The following is a 20,895-nucleotide window of genomic DNA, read 5'->3' as shown; positions in this document are numbered from 1 at the left end:
TCTATTTAAGAATAGTTAAGTTACTGCTTAAAAAAATTGTATTTAATGCATTAATTTCACTAAATTCAAAAAAAAAAAAAAAATCCATTGAGTATACTTTTCTTAAATATCACCTTAACTAGCTAGTGTCACCTGTTAACATTTTCCAAAATTATTTCGGATTAGGTTTAAACTTGGCTGTCCATTCATATAGCTGATGTTTTTATCACTATTAATTAAAATAATATAAAATATATTCTTATATTGTTATTTTAATTAATTTTAAAATTTATTTTTGAAAATTAAAATTAAATAAAATATAACTTTTAGGCTTCGGTATACAAAAACCCTAAACTAAAATTAAATAATGATCTATTTCCTTATCTTTTTATTATAATTAATTGAATTCTTAAATATTTATTTTCACTCAATTGAAGTTTTATTAAATGAGAGTTAATTAATCGTTAACATTTTTTTTTGTTTAATTGATGGTTTAATTGGATGAAAATAAAAGCTTAAGGATTCAATTGAATTAAAATAAATATTTAAAAATTTAATTGATTATAATAAAATGTAAGGAGGAAGAATAATTATTTAAATTTAGTTTAGAATTTTTTATATTTAAGCTTATTTTTAAAAATTAAATAATACTAATTTGGAGCTGGTCGGACTGCGGTCTTATTCTACCTCTGGGCTCTGGAAGAATCAGAATGGGCCTACGGGCCTGGACTGAACCAGTGGCCGTTATTAGTAGCGCGGCTAAGGTATAAACGCTGTAAGAACATTTCGGTTTCAGTTATCCAGAAATTTGCCACGTGTATTTCTTTTTTAAAACACCATTTTTTAATTTTCATGTATCTTTTCTCGTCTTCTACTTCTCTCTTTTCTGATTCGTCACAGTCCATTTTCTCTAATCTAAACGGAGCTGAAAAAACCTGTTCATTCCAGTAAGTTTAATCTTCACTTTTTTTTTTATTTTACTTTAAAAAAAATTCTCTTTATAAGTTCTGCTTTTCTTGAATTAAAAAAAAAACCCTAGAAATTTCACATTTTTTCACATGCTCAATTTTGGTATTTCCTTCTATCTTGATCAGAATTTTTCTCTCAATTATTTTTATGATTTTATTGTCTAAAATATTATAAAAATTAGAGCATATGATGAACTTAACATTAATGTATATTGTTGTTTCATATGGAACTAGTGCTTTTGCTTAGTCTCGGGTTGTTGTTTTTATTGAATCTAATCAACATGGTCATTTTGTTTTTTGAATTGGAAATGCCTTTTGGAAACTCTGCTGATAAATGCCTGTGATATTTATCTTTGCTAGTATTGCTACCGAATATCAAGACTTGAAATCTAGAGCTGATCTTATATCATGTTAAAGAAATGGTGGATCACCAGAATAAATCAATCTCAGTAGTTTTGTCTAATTGGTGCTATACGTCTCTTTGATGTGAAGATTGTCCACGATTGCAGTTTTATTAATATATGTTGACAGGAAAAGGATAGAACCATGATAGAGGTTACCAATTAAGTGTTGCAATAAACTTTTCCCCAGCTGTATATGGGAGTTTTGTTCGTTTTGTGACTTGAACTAGTGAGTAATGCATTATGTCAGTTTTACCTTATTTAACTTTTGTTCGAGGATGTCTCTGCCTTATTGATTAAAAAATGTACATAATCACCTGAACATTATGCACAGCAAAAAGGGGAAGTGGGTGGACGGTATTTTTAGTTGAGACATTTGGTTCCTTACCATCGCTGTTGATTCCTGTTGTAATTATGCATGCTGGATGATATGTCTCTTTTATTGGTACGATTTTCTTTTCTATCATATATTTAAATGTTTGTGGTTTAAGCATGCAATTGCATGCTAACCATGTGAGTAGGAGAGTCTCTTGGGAGATTTATAAATTTCTTAGCCATTGACTACTTGTTTAAGTTGGTTAGATGTCGTATTATTTTCTGGTGAATTTAGTTTTTATTATAAACCTTTTTCTTTATGCGACAGTGGATGAACAAGTGGATGATGTAGATGGAAGATTAGAAGCTTCTACTGGGGATGAATCAAATATGCATGACAATGAAACAATCCGGGAACCCTATGTGGGTATGATATTTGAATCAGAAGAAGATGCCAAAACATTTTATGATGATTATGCAAGACAAGTAGGATTCTTTACACGTGTTTTATCTTCACATAAGTCGGAGCGTGATGGGTTACTCTTCTCTCGTGGACTTGGATGTAGAGGTTACCCTGGTGATCAGACAAAAGTTCAACTTCAGAAGCAAGATAAGCAACGAGAAAACTGCTCTGCAATGATTCATTTGAGGAGAGATAAGGCTGGGGGATGGGTGATCAAGAAATTTGTGAGGGACCATAATCATCCTTTGGTGATTCAGTTGGACGAAAATGGCAGAACACTTGTAAGTTTTTCATGCCTTGGTTAATTTCTTTTTAAATGAAAAAGCATAGTACAAATTTTCCTTCTGTTACATTATATTTGTTTGCCATTGGGCATGTATTTTTCCTTCGTTTTGTCTTTGAACAGATCTAATTATTAGCCTGCTAGAACAAATTTTGTCAAGATCATCTGAGAGAAAGTTTTATTGTGTTTTTCTGTTGTACTGATGTTTTTCTTGTTTTCATGTTACCAATCATTTTGGATAGAAAGGGGCATTGGAACTTGTGTTTCTTTTGTAGGTTTTCTTTTCTCACCCGTGCTTATTGTTGTTATTATTATTGGGGTGCTTTTCTTTGTCATTATATGGTTCTTTTTAGAGCTTGTTGGAAGTTCTCTCCTTTTCCCAAATGGACATATTTCTTCCTAATAATACTTAACTATCCTCATTAGATTGTTCTCTATACTTGTTGGAAGTTCTTTCCTTTTCCCAAGTGGACATATTTCTTAACAATTTTGTGTAAGAGAGGGATTTGGAAGGTAAAACAATAAACTCCCCTTTGCCCCCTTCCTTTCTCTTTGTTGATGGTCACGAAGAAGGTTTCACATGAAACAGAAACAATTAAATTCAAATTACCATAGATAATGCACCAAAGGGTTGTAACAGTTTATTTATTGTTATTTTGAATTGACATTGCATTATATGGTGTCAACAAGTTGACATCACCGTGTAGGATGCCATATGTCAATTTGTGAAGCTTAGTTACACTTGCTAATCCATATGCCAAATTGTTGCATCACTTAAATTTCCTGATCAATTAGGTTATGACGGTTTATATTCTCCTTGTTGGGTGATGACCAAAAGTATACCATCTTACTTATACTGGCCTGTTTTCCTCTCTGGCTCTGTTTCTGATTATCATTATTGTTTTTCTGAATTACAGGATGAAGAAAAAGATAAGAAAATTCAAGAATTAACTGCAGAGTTGCGGGTTAAGAAGCGGTTAAGTGCATCATACCGTGAGCAGCTTGTAGCATTTATGAAAGAAGTTGAAGACCACAACTTTAACATATCAATGAAAGTTCAAAGAACTTTGGACAATCTGAAAAAGCTTGATGCTGAAGCAAAGGAGCTTTTACACGGTAGATAGCTTCCGAAAGCAGAGTGGACCATCTTTTTCTTCCTATGCCTAACTGTGCCATCTTTGTTTAGGTTCTCTTTTGTAGTTTCTATATCATAGAAAAATCCATGGGATAAATGGAATTGATGAATTGTTATGTTTCTAACAATACTGAGATCATTAAAGAAAGAGATGAAGGTTTTAGCCTAAACATGCCTTGAATTTGTAAAATTGATTTAAGAGTACACGATATTAGCAGCTTCCATGCATTTTATTACCAATTGGTATGGCCTCTGGTTAGGGAAGCTTGTTTATTTTCTTCTTTCTAATTGTACCCTTTCTAGCAATGACTACCATTTTGCTTTATCTTTTTAGGTTATAAACCCACCAAAGAACCCAATTCCTCCATCCAAATCCGATCCAATAAGGAGAAATAGGGAAAAAAATGAAAAAGAAAAAGTGCCATATATATCCTATTTTCTCTCATGCCATATGTATGGTAGGCATGAGGAATGCAGGCAGTGTGCAAATATAATATCCATAAAGTTTATACTGAGTTCATTGTACTTTTACTCATTGTTCATCACACTAAGAGAAGAGAGTTCTTCTACTAATCCATCTAGAGCCTTATAGGAACTTCCACCTTCTTTAATCGAGTCTAAAGCAGTCTTCCTTAGCTTCATGGCTCTAACCTTCTCAGGCCGGGTCATGCACAAGGAATCAGACAGGATTCGAGCCAGTTTGGTTGCATCAGGGATAGTCTCTATGCCCTCACAAACTCGAATTGCCACTCCTTATTCGTCAACCAACAGCTTGGTATTATGCAAGTGGTCAGCTTGCATGGGCCATGCAAGCAATAGAACTCCAGCAAGGATGCCTTCAAGGACTGAGTTCCATCCACAATGAGTCAAGTAGGAACCAACCGTACGATGCCCAGGATAGCCAACTGGGGTGCGCAACCTTTGATCACAAGCCCCCTCCCTTCCACACGATCTTCAAACCCTGGAGGAATCACATTCTGATCATCATCATTTCCCATTCCTTTCATTGGATCCTTGACAGCCCATATGAAACGAACCCCACTCTCCTCCAATGCTGAAGCTACTAACTTCATTTGTTGTTTCGTCAACGTTATCTGGGTTCCGAATCCGACATAGACCACGGATTTGTCAACCTGGCAAGAATCAAGCCATGCAATAACTTGATCTTCCCGAATGGAACTTGTTCCACCCCTGCTATTGCTAACAGAACTTGCTTTTATGGGGAGTAAAGGACCCACAGCCCACAAACGATCATGTTTGGTTATCTCTTTCTTAATGAGGTTCAAGCGTTCATTGTCTAACTCATTAATCGAGTTGAAGACAAAACCCCAGCTTTGAATGCATCCAAGATGCATCTTTCTATAACAATCTGGCACGCGATTGGAATTGAGATCGTTTACCCACCATGAAGATGCTGCATGTGCATTGGTGACAACGAAACATATATTCGGGATTTTAAGATCGGAAGCCAACGAAGGAGTCCAAGAACAGAGCAACATGTCAGATATTATGGCCATAGGAGGAGACGGGTGGGTTTGAAACCATTGAACCAAAGGATCATGGAGTTCACTCAAGGCAGCGGCAAATTTGGGGACGAAGGATATGGGCACGTCTTTCATGTTTTCGACTCCAGCAGGTATGGAAGAGTAAGAAGGGAAAGGAAGGACCAAGGTTTGAAGATTGGATGAAGAATGTAAAGAGAGGAGACGGTTTAGGTAGTGAAGGTTTTTGGGTGTGACCATGATTGAGACTGTAAACCGGCGAAGGAGGAGCTGATGGCTTAGGTCCATGTGCGGAAGCAAATGCCCCGATGCTGGGTATGGGATCATTAGGACGTGCCAACGATTGCCGTAGCTTGGCATGTTTTCCCCTTTTTTGATCACTTTTCTTCTTGCTCTTGCACTTTAATTTGATGTACCAAACTTTATACAAACAAAAGTCTTCTATAAGTGATGTTAATGAATGTTCAATGCGATGGGAGAAGATAATTGGATAGATTTAGGCTAGTTTAGCGGATTAACGCAGAAACAATACTAAACAGTTTGTGTTAAAAGCACTTTTTGACTGTTAAAATTGAACCAACAACAAAAGTTAATTGAGAGGTGTAGTTGGAGTTTGAAATTTATGGTTTGAAAATAAAATGATTAAATATCCATTTATTTATTTTTGACAAAAGTAATCCATTTTTCCTTTCCAATATCATGTTCTTTTTAGATATTTAATTTTTTACAGTAATATCAAACACTCAAAAATCTTAAATCATAGTTTTTTATAGTAATTTTTTTTTTTTTTTTTTACGTTTCTTTTCAAATGCACTTTTTTCAAATTGAGTTTATTTTTTTTCAACCATAGTAGTAATATTAAACTAAACCTTATTATTAGGTTGAAAATGAAGTTTACACTAAATGGTTTACCTCTTTTAAGAGGATGATTTTCATAATGCCGAAGTTTGATTCTCAGTGTTTACAAAATTTCCTTCTCTAATTTTCCTTGAGCTTTAACGTTTTTTATATATAAAAAAAATTTATTAGGTCAAATTCTTAAAGTTCCTTATTAAAAATAATTAGATAAAAATTAAAATTTAAAATTTTATTCAGTATATTAAAAGATATCATATATATATATTATATTATAACATACATAGTTATCAAATAGCATTTGTTGACATGAGCACTTGTATGGATAATTTTTTTTTTCAACACATAAGATAATTATTAAAACTTCTTATTATAATGACATACAAGGTATTTATTAATTTTAAATTATTTATAAAAATACATTTTAAAAATTATTAAATTATTTAAAATTTTAAAATTTAATCAAAAACCAAGTTAAATTCTAATAAAATTCCTTTCTCCTATACATCATATCATCTCAATTTAAAATTAATGTCAAAGTAATTTATCTTTTTCAATTTATCTGCACTTAACATGATTATTTAAATTTATCAAAATTTTTAAAAATATTATTTAATATCTTTAATATTTTTTATAAATAATTCTTATATTATCTCTAGCTTTTAAATATATTAGTTATAGATAATAAACAATCCACCAATTTTGAAAATAGATTTAGATATATCTAAATTAAAATAAATTTGAATTTAAATCAATATTTGTCATAGACTTTTAATATTAATATTTTAAGAAAATGTAAAAAAAAAGAGATAAATACTATAACAACTTTAAAAAAGCTCTCATTGTTTGTAGTTCTTAGTTATATAGCTTTCTCAGTATCTGAGGAAACATACAAGTTAAATGCATTTTCCTTATTATTAATTTAATCTCTTTTTTATGAGTTTATTCTTGCTATAGGAACTAACAAATTTTTTTTGATGATAGGTACTCTTTCACTAAATATACTATTAACTCCATCAAGTAAGATTTTTTTTTAAAATCAACTGTAACATTTCTTTTTTCTATTTTTCAAATAATAATAAATTTAATTAGAACCTACTTAAGCTAATATCTTTTTTTATTATGATTTAAAAACAAATAAAAAAATAGACTTAATAAATTTGTTTCATTTATTTATATAAATAAAATCACAGTGCACAACTAAATAATTGTAAGAAGAAAATCTATGTTAAATAACATTTAAACTCTAATAAGCTATGTTGGTCACTTTGAAGGAATTTCTTGAGTCTAGAGTTATCATATAATTATCTGATTAGATATTTATCTTTGAAGGATAAATGTATAAAATACTAAAATTTAAATATTATTATATAATTAGATATTATCTATAGATAAAATTATTATTTAAATATATTTATGGATTAAAATTTATCAAGATTTAAATGAAAAATCAATCATATATAATATTATATTACAACATACAAGAATATCTTGTAAGATTTATTCACGTGTAATCTTATGTTTATAATTTATTTTGATGACACATAAAATAGTTTTAAATATACAACCAAATAAGCATTTTTACATGATCACTTCCATGTACAATCTATACATAAGATAATTCTTTAATTTTAATTATTTACCAAATAATTTCAAAATTTTATAAATTAAGTTTATCCATTATTTCAATTTTATCTAAACTTTAACTTAATTTAAATGACAAAAAATCTCAAATAACTTTTATCATCAATATATTTCAAATCCAAAATTCAAATGCTAACTTTTAAATATCAAATATTTTTTGTTTAAATCATTATAGTTTTACTAATTTTTTGACTTTTTCCTATGTATATTACTTTAAATATTTGGATTAATTATATGTAAAACATACAAATTAAATATAATTTAGATATATTTCTTTTAAAATAAAATTTTCCAATAATATACATATATCTATTAAAAATTTTGAAAATTTCAATATCTTCATAGATTTCCTTATAATCTTTTAATATTTGGTATTTTTTTAAAAAAAAATTTAAACAAATTAAAATAATTTATTATATCCTTTATACTTTCAAAATCTTTTAATATTTCCTTGATTGAACTTGTATTGATTACAGATTAAATATGAAGTATTCATTTCCATATCTAATAATCCTACAAGTATATTATTTTTATTCATATTCTTTTTTAATGCAAATTTCTTAATTTTTTTAATGGTTTGATCAATATTATAATTAAGGTATGTCAATTACTTTTTGAGTTAATTTTATTTTCTAATATTATTGTTTTTTTAACTCTTTTTTTTATTTGCATCACATTTTCTGGTTATTTTAATTACTTTTTTTTTTTTTTATCAAGATCATAGTTTTCAAACACTACAACAAAATTTGGATGTATATTTTTTTTGTTATGCTAAGAAAAAATCATTGAATAAAGAAATTGGTTTTATATCATTTATAGATAATATATATGTATTTCATTCATTAGATTTTTTGTATTATGTATTGAGTTTAATTTTGTGAAAATCCTGCCCTATGCGGATATCTTACTTAGGCGCTAAAAAATTGGCTAGTCATTGTAGACACCCAATTTGGTCCAGGCCCGGATCAATTGGGCCTGGCCCAAAGGGGTAAGTCCAACTGTATCTTGGTTATTATTATTTTATTTTTTATTTTATGTATATCCTATATATTTATTATTTACTTATTATTACTAATATATATTTTTTTATTTTTATCTTTTATTTTATTTATTTTCGTATTTTTATATATCTGATATTATTCTTTTTATTTATCCCATAATATTTTTTTTTATTTATCTTTTCTAATTATCTAGTATTTTTTTTATTTGATTTTTGGAGGGCTAGGATTGAAAGTGGAAGAATCCCATTGAAAATGGGAATTCAATCAGAAGAGTCCAGTGGGATTCAAAGATTGAATTCCCGTCCAAGGAGGAATTGGGATTGATCAGGAACTCCTGATCAATCCCTATAAAAGGGACTCTGGAACAGAATGCAAAACACAGAGAAAACAGTAAACAAAGCTACTGATTTGAGAGAAAAGGAGGCGTATAGGAAGCTAAGAAAAGTTTAGGAGTGTTATGGGAGTGAGAAAAATTTTTTAAAAATTTTTGGCGAAAATTTTTTCTGGAAATTTCTGGGAAATTTCCAGATTCCGATGAATTTTCCGGCGAAGTTTAAATTTTCCGGTGAAATTCCGGGCAACATTGAAGTTTTCGGCGACCAACCCAGTTTCCGACGAAGAATCCCAGAAACCGGTGATCTTCCGGCCAACTTCCGGTGAAATTTCCAGATTCCGACAACTTTTTCCAGAATCCGACGAAAATTCCACCGGTGTTCTTCAGTTTTTAGAGAGAAGGGAGAGGAAAAAAGAAGAAGAGAGAGAGAGGAGAAGGGTTCTGCCGAAAAACAGAGGGAAGTGCCTTTTATACTTTTTTAAAACGACGTTGTTTTGGCCTTAAGTAACCCAGAGGATCCGCGCGTTTTGCCGAAACCGACCCGACCCGGGCGTCGACCCGCTTTCTGACCCGCGCGTGCCAGCCCCCCTTCGAGCCGAGCCGAGCTTCCAAGCCGCTCCCCCGAGCCGTTTCCCTGCCTTGAGCCGAGCCGAGCCGAGTCGCGATCCGAGCCGCTCCAGGTTTTTTTTTTTTTTCTTTGTTTATTTGTTTATTTTATTTTTTATTTATTAGATTAGGTTTATGTAATATTCTTTTTATTTATTTTTTATTATTTTATTTTCTTTAAATAAAAATAAAAAATTCCAAAAAATATATATTTTTAAGGAAAAGTTGAAAGTATCAATTTTCCTTAGAAATAAATTTTCAAAAAATATTTTTGGGGAAAAAATTGAAAGTATCAATTTTTCTCAGAAATAAATTTCAAAAAAAAATATTTTTAGGGAAAAGTTGAAAGTATCAATTTTCCTTAGAAATAAATTTCCAAAAAAATATTTTTAGGGAAAAGTTGAAAGTATCAATTTTTCTTAAAAGAAAAATAAATTTCCAAAAAAAAATATTTTCAGGGAAAAGTTGAAAGTATCAATTTTCCTTAAAAGAAAAATAAATTTCCAAAAAAAATATTTTTGGGGAAAAGTTGAAAGTATCAATTTTTCCTACAAAAAAAAAATCATTCTTTCATTCCTTTCTATCTTAATTTTGATTTTGTTTTTTTCTTTAAATAATCCGACGACGGAGCTTCTGCAAGTGAAACAGTAGTTTTTATTGCATACTCTTGAGGTGAGGAAATTTCTTCAATTTTTTGCTTAAAGTATTAGAGTCAATTGAGAAAAATTTTCAATAATTAATTACTTGGTAAAATTTTAAGGCTTATTGGATAACACAAAATTATGCTGGTACCATCTTTTGATGGGCGTTGTGAGGGTGCTATAACCTTCCTCACACGTAACCGAACTCCCGAACTCTGTTCTGGTTAGCAGACCTGAACCTATTCTTCTAGGGACCCTTAAACTTAGGTGTTCCCTGAAAGGACAGATTCCTTAGGTGGCCAATCACACCTAGACAAAAAAGATTGGTGGCGACTCCCTGAAAGTCAATGTCTAGCAATAGATCCCCGGATCTAGACGTTATGACAGCTTGGCGACTCCACTGGGGACTTTGAGAGTCAGGCCAGCAAATAATTTGTGTTATCCAAAAGCCAAATGAAATTGAACCTTGTTGTATATATGTGTTGTTATTCATTCATGTTTTAGTTGCCTTGTTGATTATGTCATTCATATACATGTGCATAACATGAGCTCTACACCCGAGCTCCGTCCCTCTAGGAGGGAGTAAAGTACCTATTGCTTTCGTGAGGTCTAATGCCTCCGCAGTGACTAGCGAAATACTCCCACTCAAATTGAACCTTTTCCGCTTGTAGCCTATAATGGGTGAGGATTAGAGTGCCTTACTAGTCTGTGATGGACAAGGATGTAAGGAGCAATTTGAGGACCTTTAGACTCTGACCTTAAAACCGCATGTAGTGAACTTTAAGAGTGCCTACACCTAGGATAGAGCTCTTTCTACCCAATGATAGATATACCTTAAAATTAGGACACAAAAAGGGTGTTTGTCTAATTATTTTGATTGTTTAACTTTGTGTATTATATTTATCATATGTGACATTATGCATCAACATCACTTACGTTTCATCCACGGAACTAACTATGTTGTTTGTCTGATTGTATGCATCTGTATTCTTTTCATGATCATGTTTCAACACAATCATTTGCATTCATTTCATACTAGATTTCATTCAAAAAATGTACATTTCATTTGTGTATCAAAGCATCATACATAAGGCATAGCATAACATTTCTAATCATAAGTATGGTACTCAAGGTCCGAGGATAGCTCCATCTAGCGAAAACCCTGCTCATCCATACAACACAAGATCCAGAGCAAGGCAAATGGAAGAAAAAAGTTCTCATAGATTTGAAAAGCTAGAAAAAGCTCAGGAGAAGATTGAAAGTGAACTAAGCAAGATTCTGGAGGCCCTCAATAATATAAATAAAGGAAAAGGAGTTGAAGGAAGTACAAGCCAGCAAGAAGTGGCTGACCCTTTATACCCTCCAGGTTTTGGCCCACCTCAAGCCCAGTCTGCCCAAGAAGTCCCGCCACAACATTTCGCCTATCCTGGAATGCCATCAGCTTTCAACCCAGGACAGTATAATAGCTATATAAATCCTGTATTCACTGAAAAAGCAGCAGAACCAATTCCTGATCTAGATGATGTAAAAGAGAAGGAGAAGGAAAAGATGAGAGAGGAAGCTCAGGAAAGTTTCAAGATTAGCATGCTAGAGCAAATGCTAAGGGCTGTGGAAGGATTTAGCTTTTATGGGTCAGTTGATGCTGCTGGGCTCTGCCTAGTCCCTGATGTGGTTATTCCCTATAAGTTCAAAGTACCAAAATTTGAAAAATATGATGGTATAAAATGCCCTAAAATTCACATCACAATGTATTACAGAAAGATGGCAGCTCATGCGCATGATGAAAAGCTATTGATGCATGTTTTCCAGGACAGTCTTACTGGCTCTGCCGCCAGATGGTATGTTCAGTTGGATAGGACTCGTATTCGCTCTTGGAGTGATATGGCACATGACTTCATCAGCCAATATCGACACATTATCGATTTGGCTCCTGATCGTTTGTCTTTGCAGAATCTGGAGAAAAAGTCAAACGAGTCTTTTAAAGAGTACGCCCAGAGATGGAGAGATATAGCTTCACAGGTACAACCTCCTTTGACAGAAAAAGAGACCACAGTGTTGTTTGTTAGCACTTTGAAACCTCTCTATTATGAAAAGATGATAGGGAATGCAACAAAAAATTTTGCTGACATGGTGATCTCTGGAGAAATTATTGAAAGTGCTATAAAAAATGGCAAGTTGAAAGGAGGAGAAACCAAGAAGGCATCAGAAAAGAAAGAAGCTGAAGCTCAAGCTGTGAGCTTTGATAGACAACAATTCAGGGGTTATCAACCCTATCCATCCCAAGGCTACTCTCCATACTATCCCGCTGTGAATAATGCCTCATCCTACCCATACCAGCTAGCTCCACAACCATCTTATTCATCCACTTACCGCCTTAACATTCAAGCTCCTGTAAGAACCCAAATTCGCCCTACTAACCCAGCAAGTGGCTCACGAGAACAACGGACTGCTCGAGAAAAACCTGTATTTGATCCAATCCCTATGACTTATACAGAATTATATCGAGAACTCTATAATAGCCATTTGATTGCCCCCAGCCATGTGGAGCCGCTTAAACCACCCTACCCAAAGTGGTATGATCCCACAGCCCACTGCGACTATCACTATGGAATTACTGGCCATTCTACTGAAAATTACACTGCTTTAAAGTATAAGGTGCAACGGTTGATCAATGATGGAATGGTAAGTTTTGATCAAGGAAAAGCAACAGCACCTAATGTTAGTGTACTGAGCGAAAGTCAAGAACAGAAAAGATCCAGAGATTCACAATGAATTGAGGGGCAAGATGTCAATAGAGATTCTTCACCTGATCGCATAGGGGGATAATTTTGAAATTGGAGATAAGGCTGGTTGAAGGTTTCTTCTGTCATTTTAGGATTTCTTTTCAAACAATGTTAGATTTTTTTTTGCAATATGACTTCACTTGTTATCATTTTAATAAAGGCAAGTCAATGCATTTCATTACATTTTTCTCTTTCACTTGACCATTATTCCATGCCTTGTTACCTTCCATAACTTCACATTCTCATTTTTAAATTTCAGATGATGAATATTTAGACAATGATAACAATAATTCTGGGATTTAATTTTGAGAACTCATCTACGTTAATGTGAGGAGATGATTTGAGCAAAAAGTAAGCTGTTATTGAAGGTGAAATAGATAGGTCTTGAAGATGTGCAATCTTTTATACAAGTTCATGAGCTTTGTTCAATAGATGATGTTCAAGAAAGATATTCACAATTAAGATGAAAAATGGCCATATTTCTTTTACCATTTGAAAAACCATTTATTGTTACCCCTTTGAGCTTATCATTTTTTTAAAGAACCCCAACCAAGGATCACCCTCTACACTGGAGGGTAAATTTTGAAAAAAAAAAAAAAACCACCACAAAAAGGTCTTAAAGATGGAAAGAGAAAGAAAAGCAAAAGAAAAATAAATGCCACACATGATTTGGGGCAAAATAATGAGAATCTTTTGTGTGAAGAAAGAAAAAAATAGTGAAACGATGTGGGGGTAAAATGCCAAGTTGTATCAAATGATCCTTTGGTTTTGAACCTTTTTAATACATGTTTTGAGCCTATTATATCCATTTTTTTATGACCCTTCACCTTGGCCTACATTACAACCTTGAAAAGTCCATTTAGATCAAGTGTGAATACTCAACTTGAATGATCATATGTTGAACGAAGGTATGCTCATGAGGAAGCAATGGAATCATGCTCTAAAGTTGGACGTATGAAAGATATCAACAATGGATGAAAAAAAGAAAAAAAAAGAAAAAAAAAGAAAAAATGAGAAAAAAAAAGAAGAAAAAATGAGAAAATGAAAAAAGAGATTCAAATTGAAAACCTGAAAGGGTGATTTTAGTAGAAAAAAAAAATTAAGTCAAATGGCTCACATGAATGAAAGATCAAAGATATCTGAAGATCTCTCAAAGACTGGGGCAAAGTTTGCTAAACTCAAGATGACTTCAACTGTAAATGGAATGAGTTTTTGAAAAAGAATCCTAGATTAATGTTAAGAATTGTCTGAATATTCATCATTTGGACATACCATCCATCCCAATGACATGTATCAAATTCATTTCCTTTCCCATTTGCTTTGTACCAAAACAGATCTTCATTGATTATCTTTACCATAATTCACCTTGCGTTCTCTTATTGTTTCACCCCTAGAATGAATTGAGAAAATGCTTGGTTGCATTGTATTTGTCAAGATTTGAAATGATAATAAATGAATGAATATGTGCTTAAAAGAGTCTTGCATTCATTTGAAAAGAAATCTAAGATGATGAAGAAATGGTAGAAACCTAAAGGAGATGATTTGAAAAGGTATATGATATAATGGGGCAAATCTTGAAAAGTGATGAATTAATTGATATGACTTGCAAGTTATGATTGAATGATGGGAACAATCAGTGGACAGAGTTTGTTTTGGAATGGTTGATGCTAAGACAAGGACCCAGTGATGGTGGATGAAATTTGTTTTGAAATTTGCTAGTGCTGAGAAATTCATTGAATGATGGTCAAGGGATGATCGATTGATGAAGCTTATTCCAAAGTATTGAGAAACTAAACAAGGAAAGAATGTGAGTGGAAAGGACAATTGAGAGCTATACTGGTTCGATCTTAGAAGAGCAGTGCAATTGGATCCTTGAAGAATCAAAGGGCTTGACACCCAAGAAAGAAAAAAAAAAGAGCTTGAGAAACTTGAGTACCATACATTGAACAGGAATTAATTGGCCAACATTTGCATAGCATGCATTGAAAATCATGCACATTGCATAGCATACACTACTTTCAGGAAAGTATAGTGTATAAATTCAAGAAGTAGGGGTGTTCCAACATCCCACATGGAGAAGACAGATATGAAAAGACTTTGCAAGTTTGAAAAAAAACTTGTCAGGTAAGTTCCTAATCCTTGGAATAAGATGTCTTTTGGTATCAGGATCGATTTATAAGACCTTTGGGCATAATCTCCTGAAATTCCCTCAAACACAACTTTCAACTCTTTCGGACATGATTGTCTAGGAGTATTTATTTTCCAAGTCCGTTGCCTCTGTTTAGAGGAGCAATTTACTTTTCTAAAGTCGTGGTACCTCTGTTTAGAGGAGCAATTTATTTTTCCAAAGTCGTGGTGCCTCTGTTTAGAGGAGCAATTTACTTTTCAAGTTCGTTGCCTCTGTTTAGAGGAGCAATTTACTTTTCCAAAGTCGTGGTGCCTCTGTTTAGAGGAGCAATTTACTTTTCCAAAGTCGTGGTACCTCTGTTTAGAGGAGCAATTTATTTTTCCAAAGTCGTGGTGCCTCTGTTTAGAGGAGCAATTTACTTTTCAAGTTCGTTGCCTCTGTTTAGAGGAGCAATTTACTTTTCCAAAATCGTGGTGCCTCTGTTTAGAGGAGCAATTTATGTTTCTCAGAGTCGTTGAGTCTCTGTTTAAAGGAGCTTTGGTAAAAAAAAAAAAAAAAACACAAAAGAAAAACAAAAAAAACAAAAAAATGAAAATGTTGAGTTGAGTCTTGATTGGGTGTCTACGTCTTTGCGCAATTTCTATTTCACAGAAAATGTGCAAAGAGGGGCAGCTGTAGACACCCAATTTGGTCCAGGCCCGGATCAATTGGGCCTGGCCCAAAGGGGTAAGTCCAATTGTATCTTGGTTATTATTATTTTATTTTTTATTTTATGTATATCCTATATATTTATTATTTACTTATTATTACTAATATATATTTTTTATTTTTATCTTTTATTTTATTTATTTTCGTATTTTTGTATATCTGATATTATTCTTTTTATTTATCCCATAATATTTTTTTTTTATTTATCTTTTCTAATTATCTAGTATTTTTTTTATTTGATTTTTGGAGGGCTAGGATTGAAAGTGGAAGAATCCCATTGAAAATGGGAATTCAATCAGAAGAGTCCAGTGGGATTCAAAGATTGAATTTCCGTCCAAGGAGGAATTGGGATTGATCAGGAACTCCTGATCAATCCCTATAAAAGGGACTCTGGAACAGAATGCAAAACACAGAGAAAACAGTAAGCAAAGCTACTGATTTGAGAGAAAAGGAGGCGTATAAGAAGCTAAGAAAAGTTTAGGAGTGTTATGGGAGTGAGAAAAAATTTTTAGAAATTTTTGGCGCAAATTTTTTCTGGAAATTTCTGGGAAATTTCCAGATTTCGACGAATTTTTCGGCGAAGTTTGAATTTTCCGGTGAAATTTCGGCCAACATTGAAGTTTTCGGTGACCAACCCAGTTTCCGACGAAGATCCCAGAAACCGGTGATCTTCCGGCCAACTTCCGGTGAAATTTCTAGATTCCGGCGACTTTTTCCAGAATCCGGCGAAAATTCCACCGGTGTTCTTCAGTGTTTAGAGAGAAGGGAGAGGAAAAAGGAAGAAGAGAGAGAGAGAGGAGAAGGGTTCTGCCGAAAAACAGAGGGAAGTGCCTTTTATACATTTTTAAAACGACGTCGTTTTGGCCTTAAGTAACCCAGAGGATCCGCGCGTTTTGTCGAAACCGACCCGACCCGGGCGTCGACCCGCTTTTTGACCCGGGCGTGCTAGCCCCCCTCCGAGCCGAGCCGAGCCGAACCGAGCTTCCAAGCCGCTCCCCCGAGCCGTTTTCCTGTCTTGAGCCGAGCCGTTCCAGGTTTTTTTTTTTTTTCTTTGTTTATTTGTTTATTTTATTTTTTATTTATTAGATTAGGTTTATGTAATATTCTTTTTATTTATTTTTATTTATTTTTTATTATTTTATTTTCTTTAAATAAAAATAAAAAATTCCAAAAAAAATATATTTTTAAGGAAAAGTTGAAAGTATCAATTTTCCTTAGAAATAAATTTCCAAAAAATATTTTTGGGGAAAAAATTGAAAGTATGAATTTTCCTTAGAAATAAATTTCAAAAAAATATATTTTTAGGGAAAAGTTGAAAGTACCAATTTTCCTTAGAAATAAATTTCCAAAAAATATTTTTAGGGAAAAGTTGAAAGTATCAATTTTCCTTAAAAGAAAAATAAATTTCCAAAAAAAATATTTTTGGGGAAAAGTTGAAAGTATCAATTTTCCTTGAAAATCAAAATTTCAAAAAAAAATATTTTTGGGGAAAAGTTGAATAAAGTATCAATTTTCCTTAAAAATGAATTTTCAAAAAAAAGGTTTTTGAGGAAAAGTTGAAAGTATCAATTTTCCTTGAAAATCGAAATTTCCAAAAAATATTTTTGGAGAAAAGTTGAAAGTATCAATTTTCCCTACAAAAAAAAAATCATTCTTTCCTTCCTTTCTATCTTAATTTTGATTTTGTTTTTTTCTTTAAATAATCCGACGACGGAGCTTCTGCAAGTGAAACAGTAGTTTTTATTGCATACTCTTGAGGTGAGGGAATTTTCTCAATTTTCTGCTAAAATTATTAGAGTCAATTGAGAAAAATTTTCAATAATTAATTACTTGGTAAAATTTTAAGGCTTATTGGATAACACAAAGTTATGCTGGTACCATCTTTTGATGGGCGTTGTGAGAGTGGTATAACCTTCCTCACACGTAACCGAACTCCCGAACTCTGTTCTGGTTAGCAGACCTGAACCTATTCTTCTAGGGACCCTTAAACTTAAATGTTCCCTGAAAGGACATATTCCTTAGGTGGCCAATCACACCTAGACAAAAAAGATTGGTGGCGACTCCCTGAAAGTCAATGTCTAGCGATAGATCCCCGAATCTAGACGTTATGACAGTCATTAATCCTACTACTTATTTTTTAGACATATGAAACTTCTTGATAATGGTTTTTAAAATGCAAGGTTATGTTTATTATAATATTTTATTAAATGAAAAGTGGGAAACAAAAATATAATAGAGAGAATAATTATTATTATTGCTGTTATATTTGAAATTTTAAATACTTATCTTTTTAATTTTTATATTAACACATTTTTTTTTCAAGTAAAAAAAGTGATAAAATGAATTGTGCATATGAATATTAAGCCACAAAATATTATTTTTCGTGAAAGTAATGATAGTAAGTTTTATTTAGTTAATAAATAATTTTCAATTCAAGAATTTCTGGATTATTTTTTACTGTTTTGTAATTTAAGTAGGTTTTTATATATTTTTTAATTTGAGTAAGTCTCTTACATTAATTATTGGTTTTGGAATCACACAAATTTAAAAGTGGGAATCAACTATATTTCAAAGAAATTTCTTTTGAATCCAAAGTAATTTTTTTATTTATTGGTTACATAAATATTTTATTGTGAATTGATGTTTAATTGTTAACAGATATTTTAATATAGTCTTTTTAGTTTATTTGTAGCAATAAATTTTAATTAATAATTTTACTAATTTAAAATATTTTAATTAATAAATAAAATTAATCCATGTATTGCATGTGTTACAAACTAGTGGTTATATAAATAAAGATTACAAAAATTTCAAATAACATTTTAATCCTTTATTTAAAAAATATTTTTATTAAAAATTTTGAGAAAAAATTTATTGTTTTATAAACACAAAAAAAATTTATGCATAAATACTATTTTAATTACTTTTTTACATGTTATCTACCTTTTTATTGATCTCTATCAATTTATTAATTTTAATTTTTTTAAAAAATCAACTTCTATCTAACCATTTTTTAATGAAAAACTTTACAAATTTGAGCTAATTAGAAAACCTCACCTAAATTTTCTCATATACTTAATTGGGGTAACCTCTACCTTCCGTATGTATCAACTTGATAGTTGATAAATATGCTCCCAATATATATTCCAAATTTTGCAAACAGGATAATGACAACTTCAATTGACCTTTTTGAGTGTGATACTATGTTTGATCATTTGTCGGCAAGATGCCTTCTTTCCACATTCCATTATGACAATTACTAAAAAACGACAGGAAAAAAATCCCACCCATGAGGAGGGAACTTTAATTAGAAAGTGGAATGCCTTTTTTAACGCCTTTTAGCAGACAATAGTTGTTTAAGCTATTAATTTAAGGTATGTTAAATTGTTATCTATAAAGATATTTTTAAATTAAATGAGGATGCAATATCTAATAGATGTGGCAATTTGTGTATTTATGTTATATAAAATATTGATAATTCATGTATTTGTATTATGTTTTATATAAAAATTATGTATTATAATTTGTATCGATATAAAAATATTAAACATATTTTTTTATTTTTTAAACTCATATATGATTTTTGTTAAAATTTTAAATCGTATTACCTTCATATCTTTTATTCATATCATTTTCATGCTGTATCATTGTGCTGTATTTTAAATTGTCAAATCTAATTAATATCTAATATGTTAACTAAAACTATTTTTATAATATTCATTAACAATTCTTTAAAATTATACATTTTAGGTTAAACTTAAAATACTATTTTAACTATTTTAATTTGTCAGACGTTTGGACATATGCCATATTATATAAATAAATATATATATATATATACACATTTTTTAATATATTATGCAATGTACAAATAAAAAAGTTTTATATAATTTTTTAATCATTTATTTTAATATATACTAAGAAAGAGATTAAACAACTTTTTTTTTAATTTTTACTTATCTCTCTCATCTTTTAGATCTATTGAAATTAATAATTAAAAAAATCTATAAAACTTTTTCTTTTATATTGTGTAAATTAATCCTTCTATATATATATTATATTCCAAAATTTGTAAAAACAGTCAAAGACGTCTCAATCCAACTATGTTAGAATAGAAGTTTGGTGAAGTTTAAGATTATTTAAGGTAAAGGTATAATACTTCCTTTGTGTTTGTCTTGTTAGAAGCAAATATTCCTTTCACTTTCCCACTTGCAAACAAAAAGAAACTTTCAAAACCTAGGCGACCATTAATTATTTTCTAGTATTAAAGCTCTGTTTGCTTTTTTTTTTTTTGTTATTATCTAAATAATTAATAAAAAATGTAAATAAAATTTTATAATAAAAATTGTAAAAAATTACGAAAAGCACAAAAATAAAAATGACTAACATATATTATAGTTACTATGATATTAAATTAAAATTATTTTAACATACAATCAATATAAAAAGTTTCAAACAAATATCTTAAATCTTAAATAAATATAGAAGAGATAAATTAAATTGTAACAAAATTTGAAGTAAAATTACAAAAAAAAATTAAACCAATACATCAAATAATAACAAATATATGGAATACAAATTTATATTAAAGTTGATAACAAATATATGGAATATTGAAAATGATGTGATCAAATATATTCTATATATTTGATGTATTAGTTTAATTTCTATGAAATTTATATTTCCAAAACATTTACACTTTTCATTCAAAATTTATATGTAGTATATATAATGGTTAAAAAGGAGTATTTTTTACCTATGTCAAATTAAGAATTTCATTTTTAGTCAAAATGTCACATACAAAATGTCTCATGTTTTGGCACACCTCTTTTCAATTCTTTGTATCACATAGATACTATTAGTAATTTAATATTAAAATTTTAATAAATTATTAAATTAATATTGAATATTGAAATAATATTAAAATAATAATAAAAATAATAACATTAGTTAAATAATATTAAAATATTATTAACTTAATATTAATAATAAAATATTATTAAAATAATATTTATCATAACGTATAGATTCGTAGACTTATTACTAGATATAGACTTAAGAAGTCACCACAAATATTTTTTGTTTAGGCGTGATTGATCTCCTGATTGAATTTATTCTATTTAAAGAGGAATCCCAAGATAAACTTAAG

The 20,895-nt window shown here is 30.7% G+C and overlaps 2 protein-coding genes across 2 annotated transcripts; one reads left to right on the top strand and one right to left on the bottom strand.

Moving 5' to 3' along the window:
* Positions 1-788: 788 nt before the first annotated feature.
* Positions 789-3,714, top strand: LOC111280156 (protein FAR1-RELATED SEQUENCE 1-like). Its single transcript, XM_022867343.2, has 3 exons — positions 789-926; positions 1,992-2,407; positions 3,327-3,714. Coding segments are annotated over exons 1-3 (624 nt in total). The 5' UTR covers positions 789-925; the 3' UTR covers positions 3,534-3,714.
* A 358-nt stretch (positions 3,715-4,072) lies between these two features.
* Positions 4,073-5,513, bottom strand: LOC111280155 (flavonol 7-O-rhamnosyltransferase). Its single transcript, XM_022867342.2, is given in 2 exon segments — positions 4,073-4,440; positions 4,443-5,513. Coding segments are annotated over 2 exon segments (1,332 nt in total). The 5' UTR covers positions 5,407-5,513.
* Positions 5,514-20,895: the final 15,382 nt, after the last annotated feature.

This window comes from Durio zibethinus, chromosome 27, assembly GCF_047325235.1.
Source record: "Durio zibethinus cultivar Kanyao isolate XHJ-2024 chromosome 27, ASM4732523v1, whole genome shotgun sequence".
NCBI lineage: Eukaryota > Viridiplantae > Streptophyta > Magnoliopsida > Malvales > Malvaceae > Durio > Durio zibethinus.
The sequence above is the reverse complement of the archived record's forward strand: the minus strand, read 5'-3'. Positions and strand labels throughout refer to the sequence as shown.

Excerpts from the sequence above, each read along its gene's own strand:
- LOC111280156 (XM_022867343.2), top strand. Across the intron at positions 2,408-3,326 it reads ACGAAAATGGCAGAACACTT|GATGAAGAAAAAGATAAGAA; the intron begins GTAAGTTTTTCA and ends TCTGAATTACAG.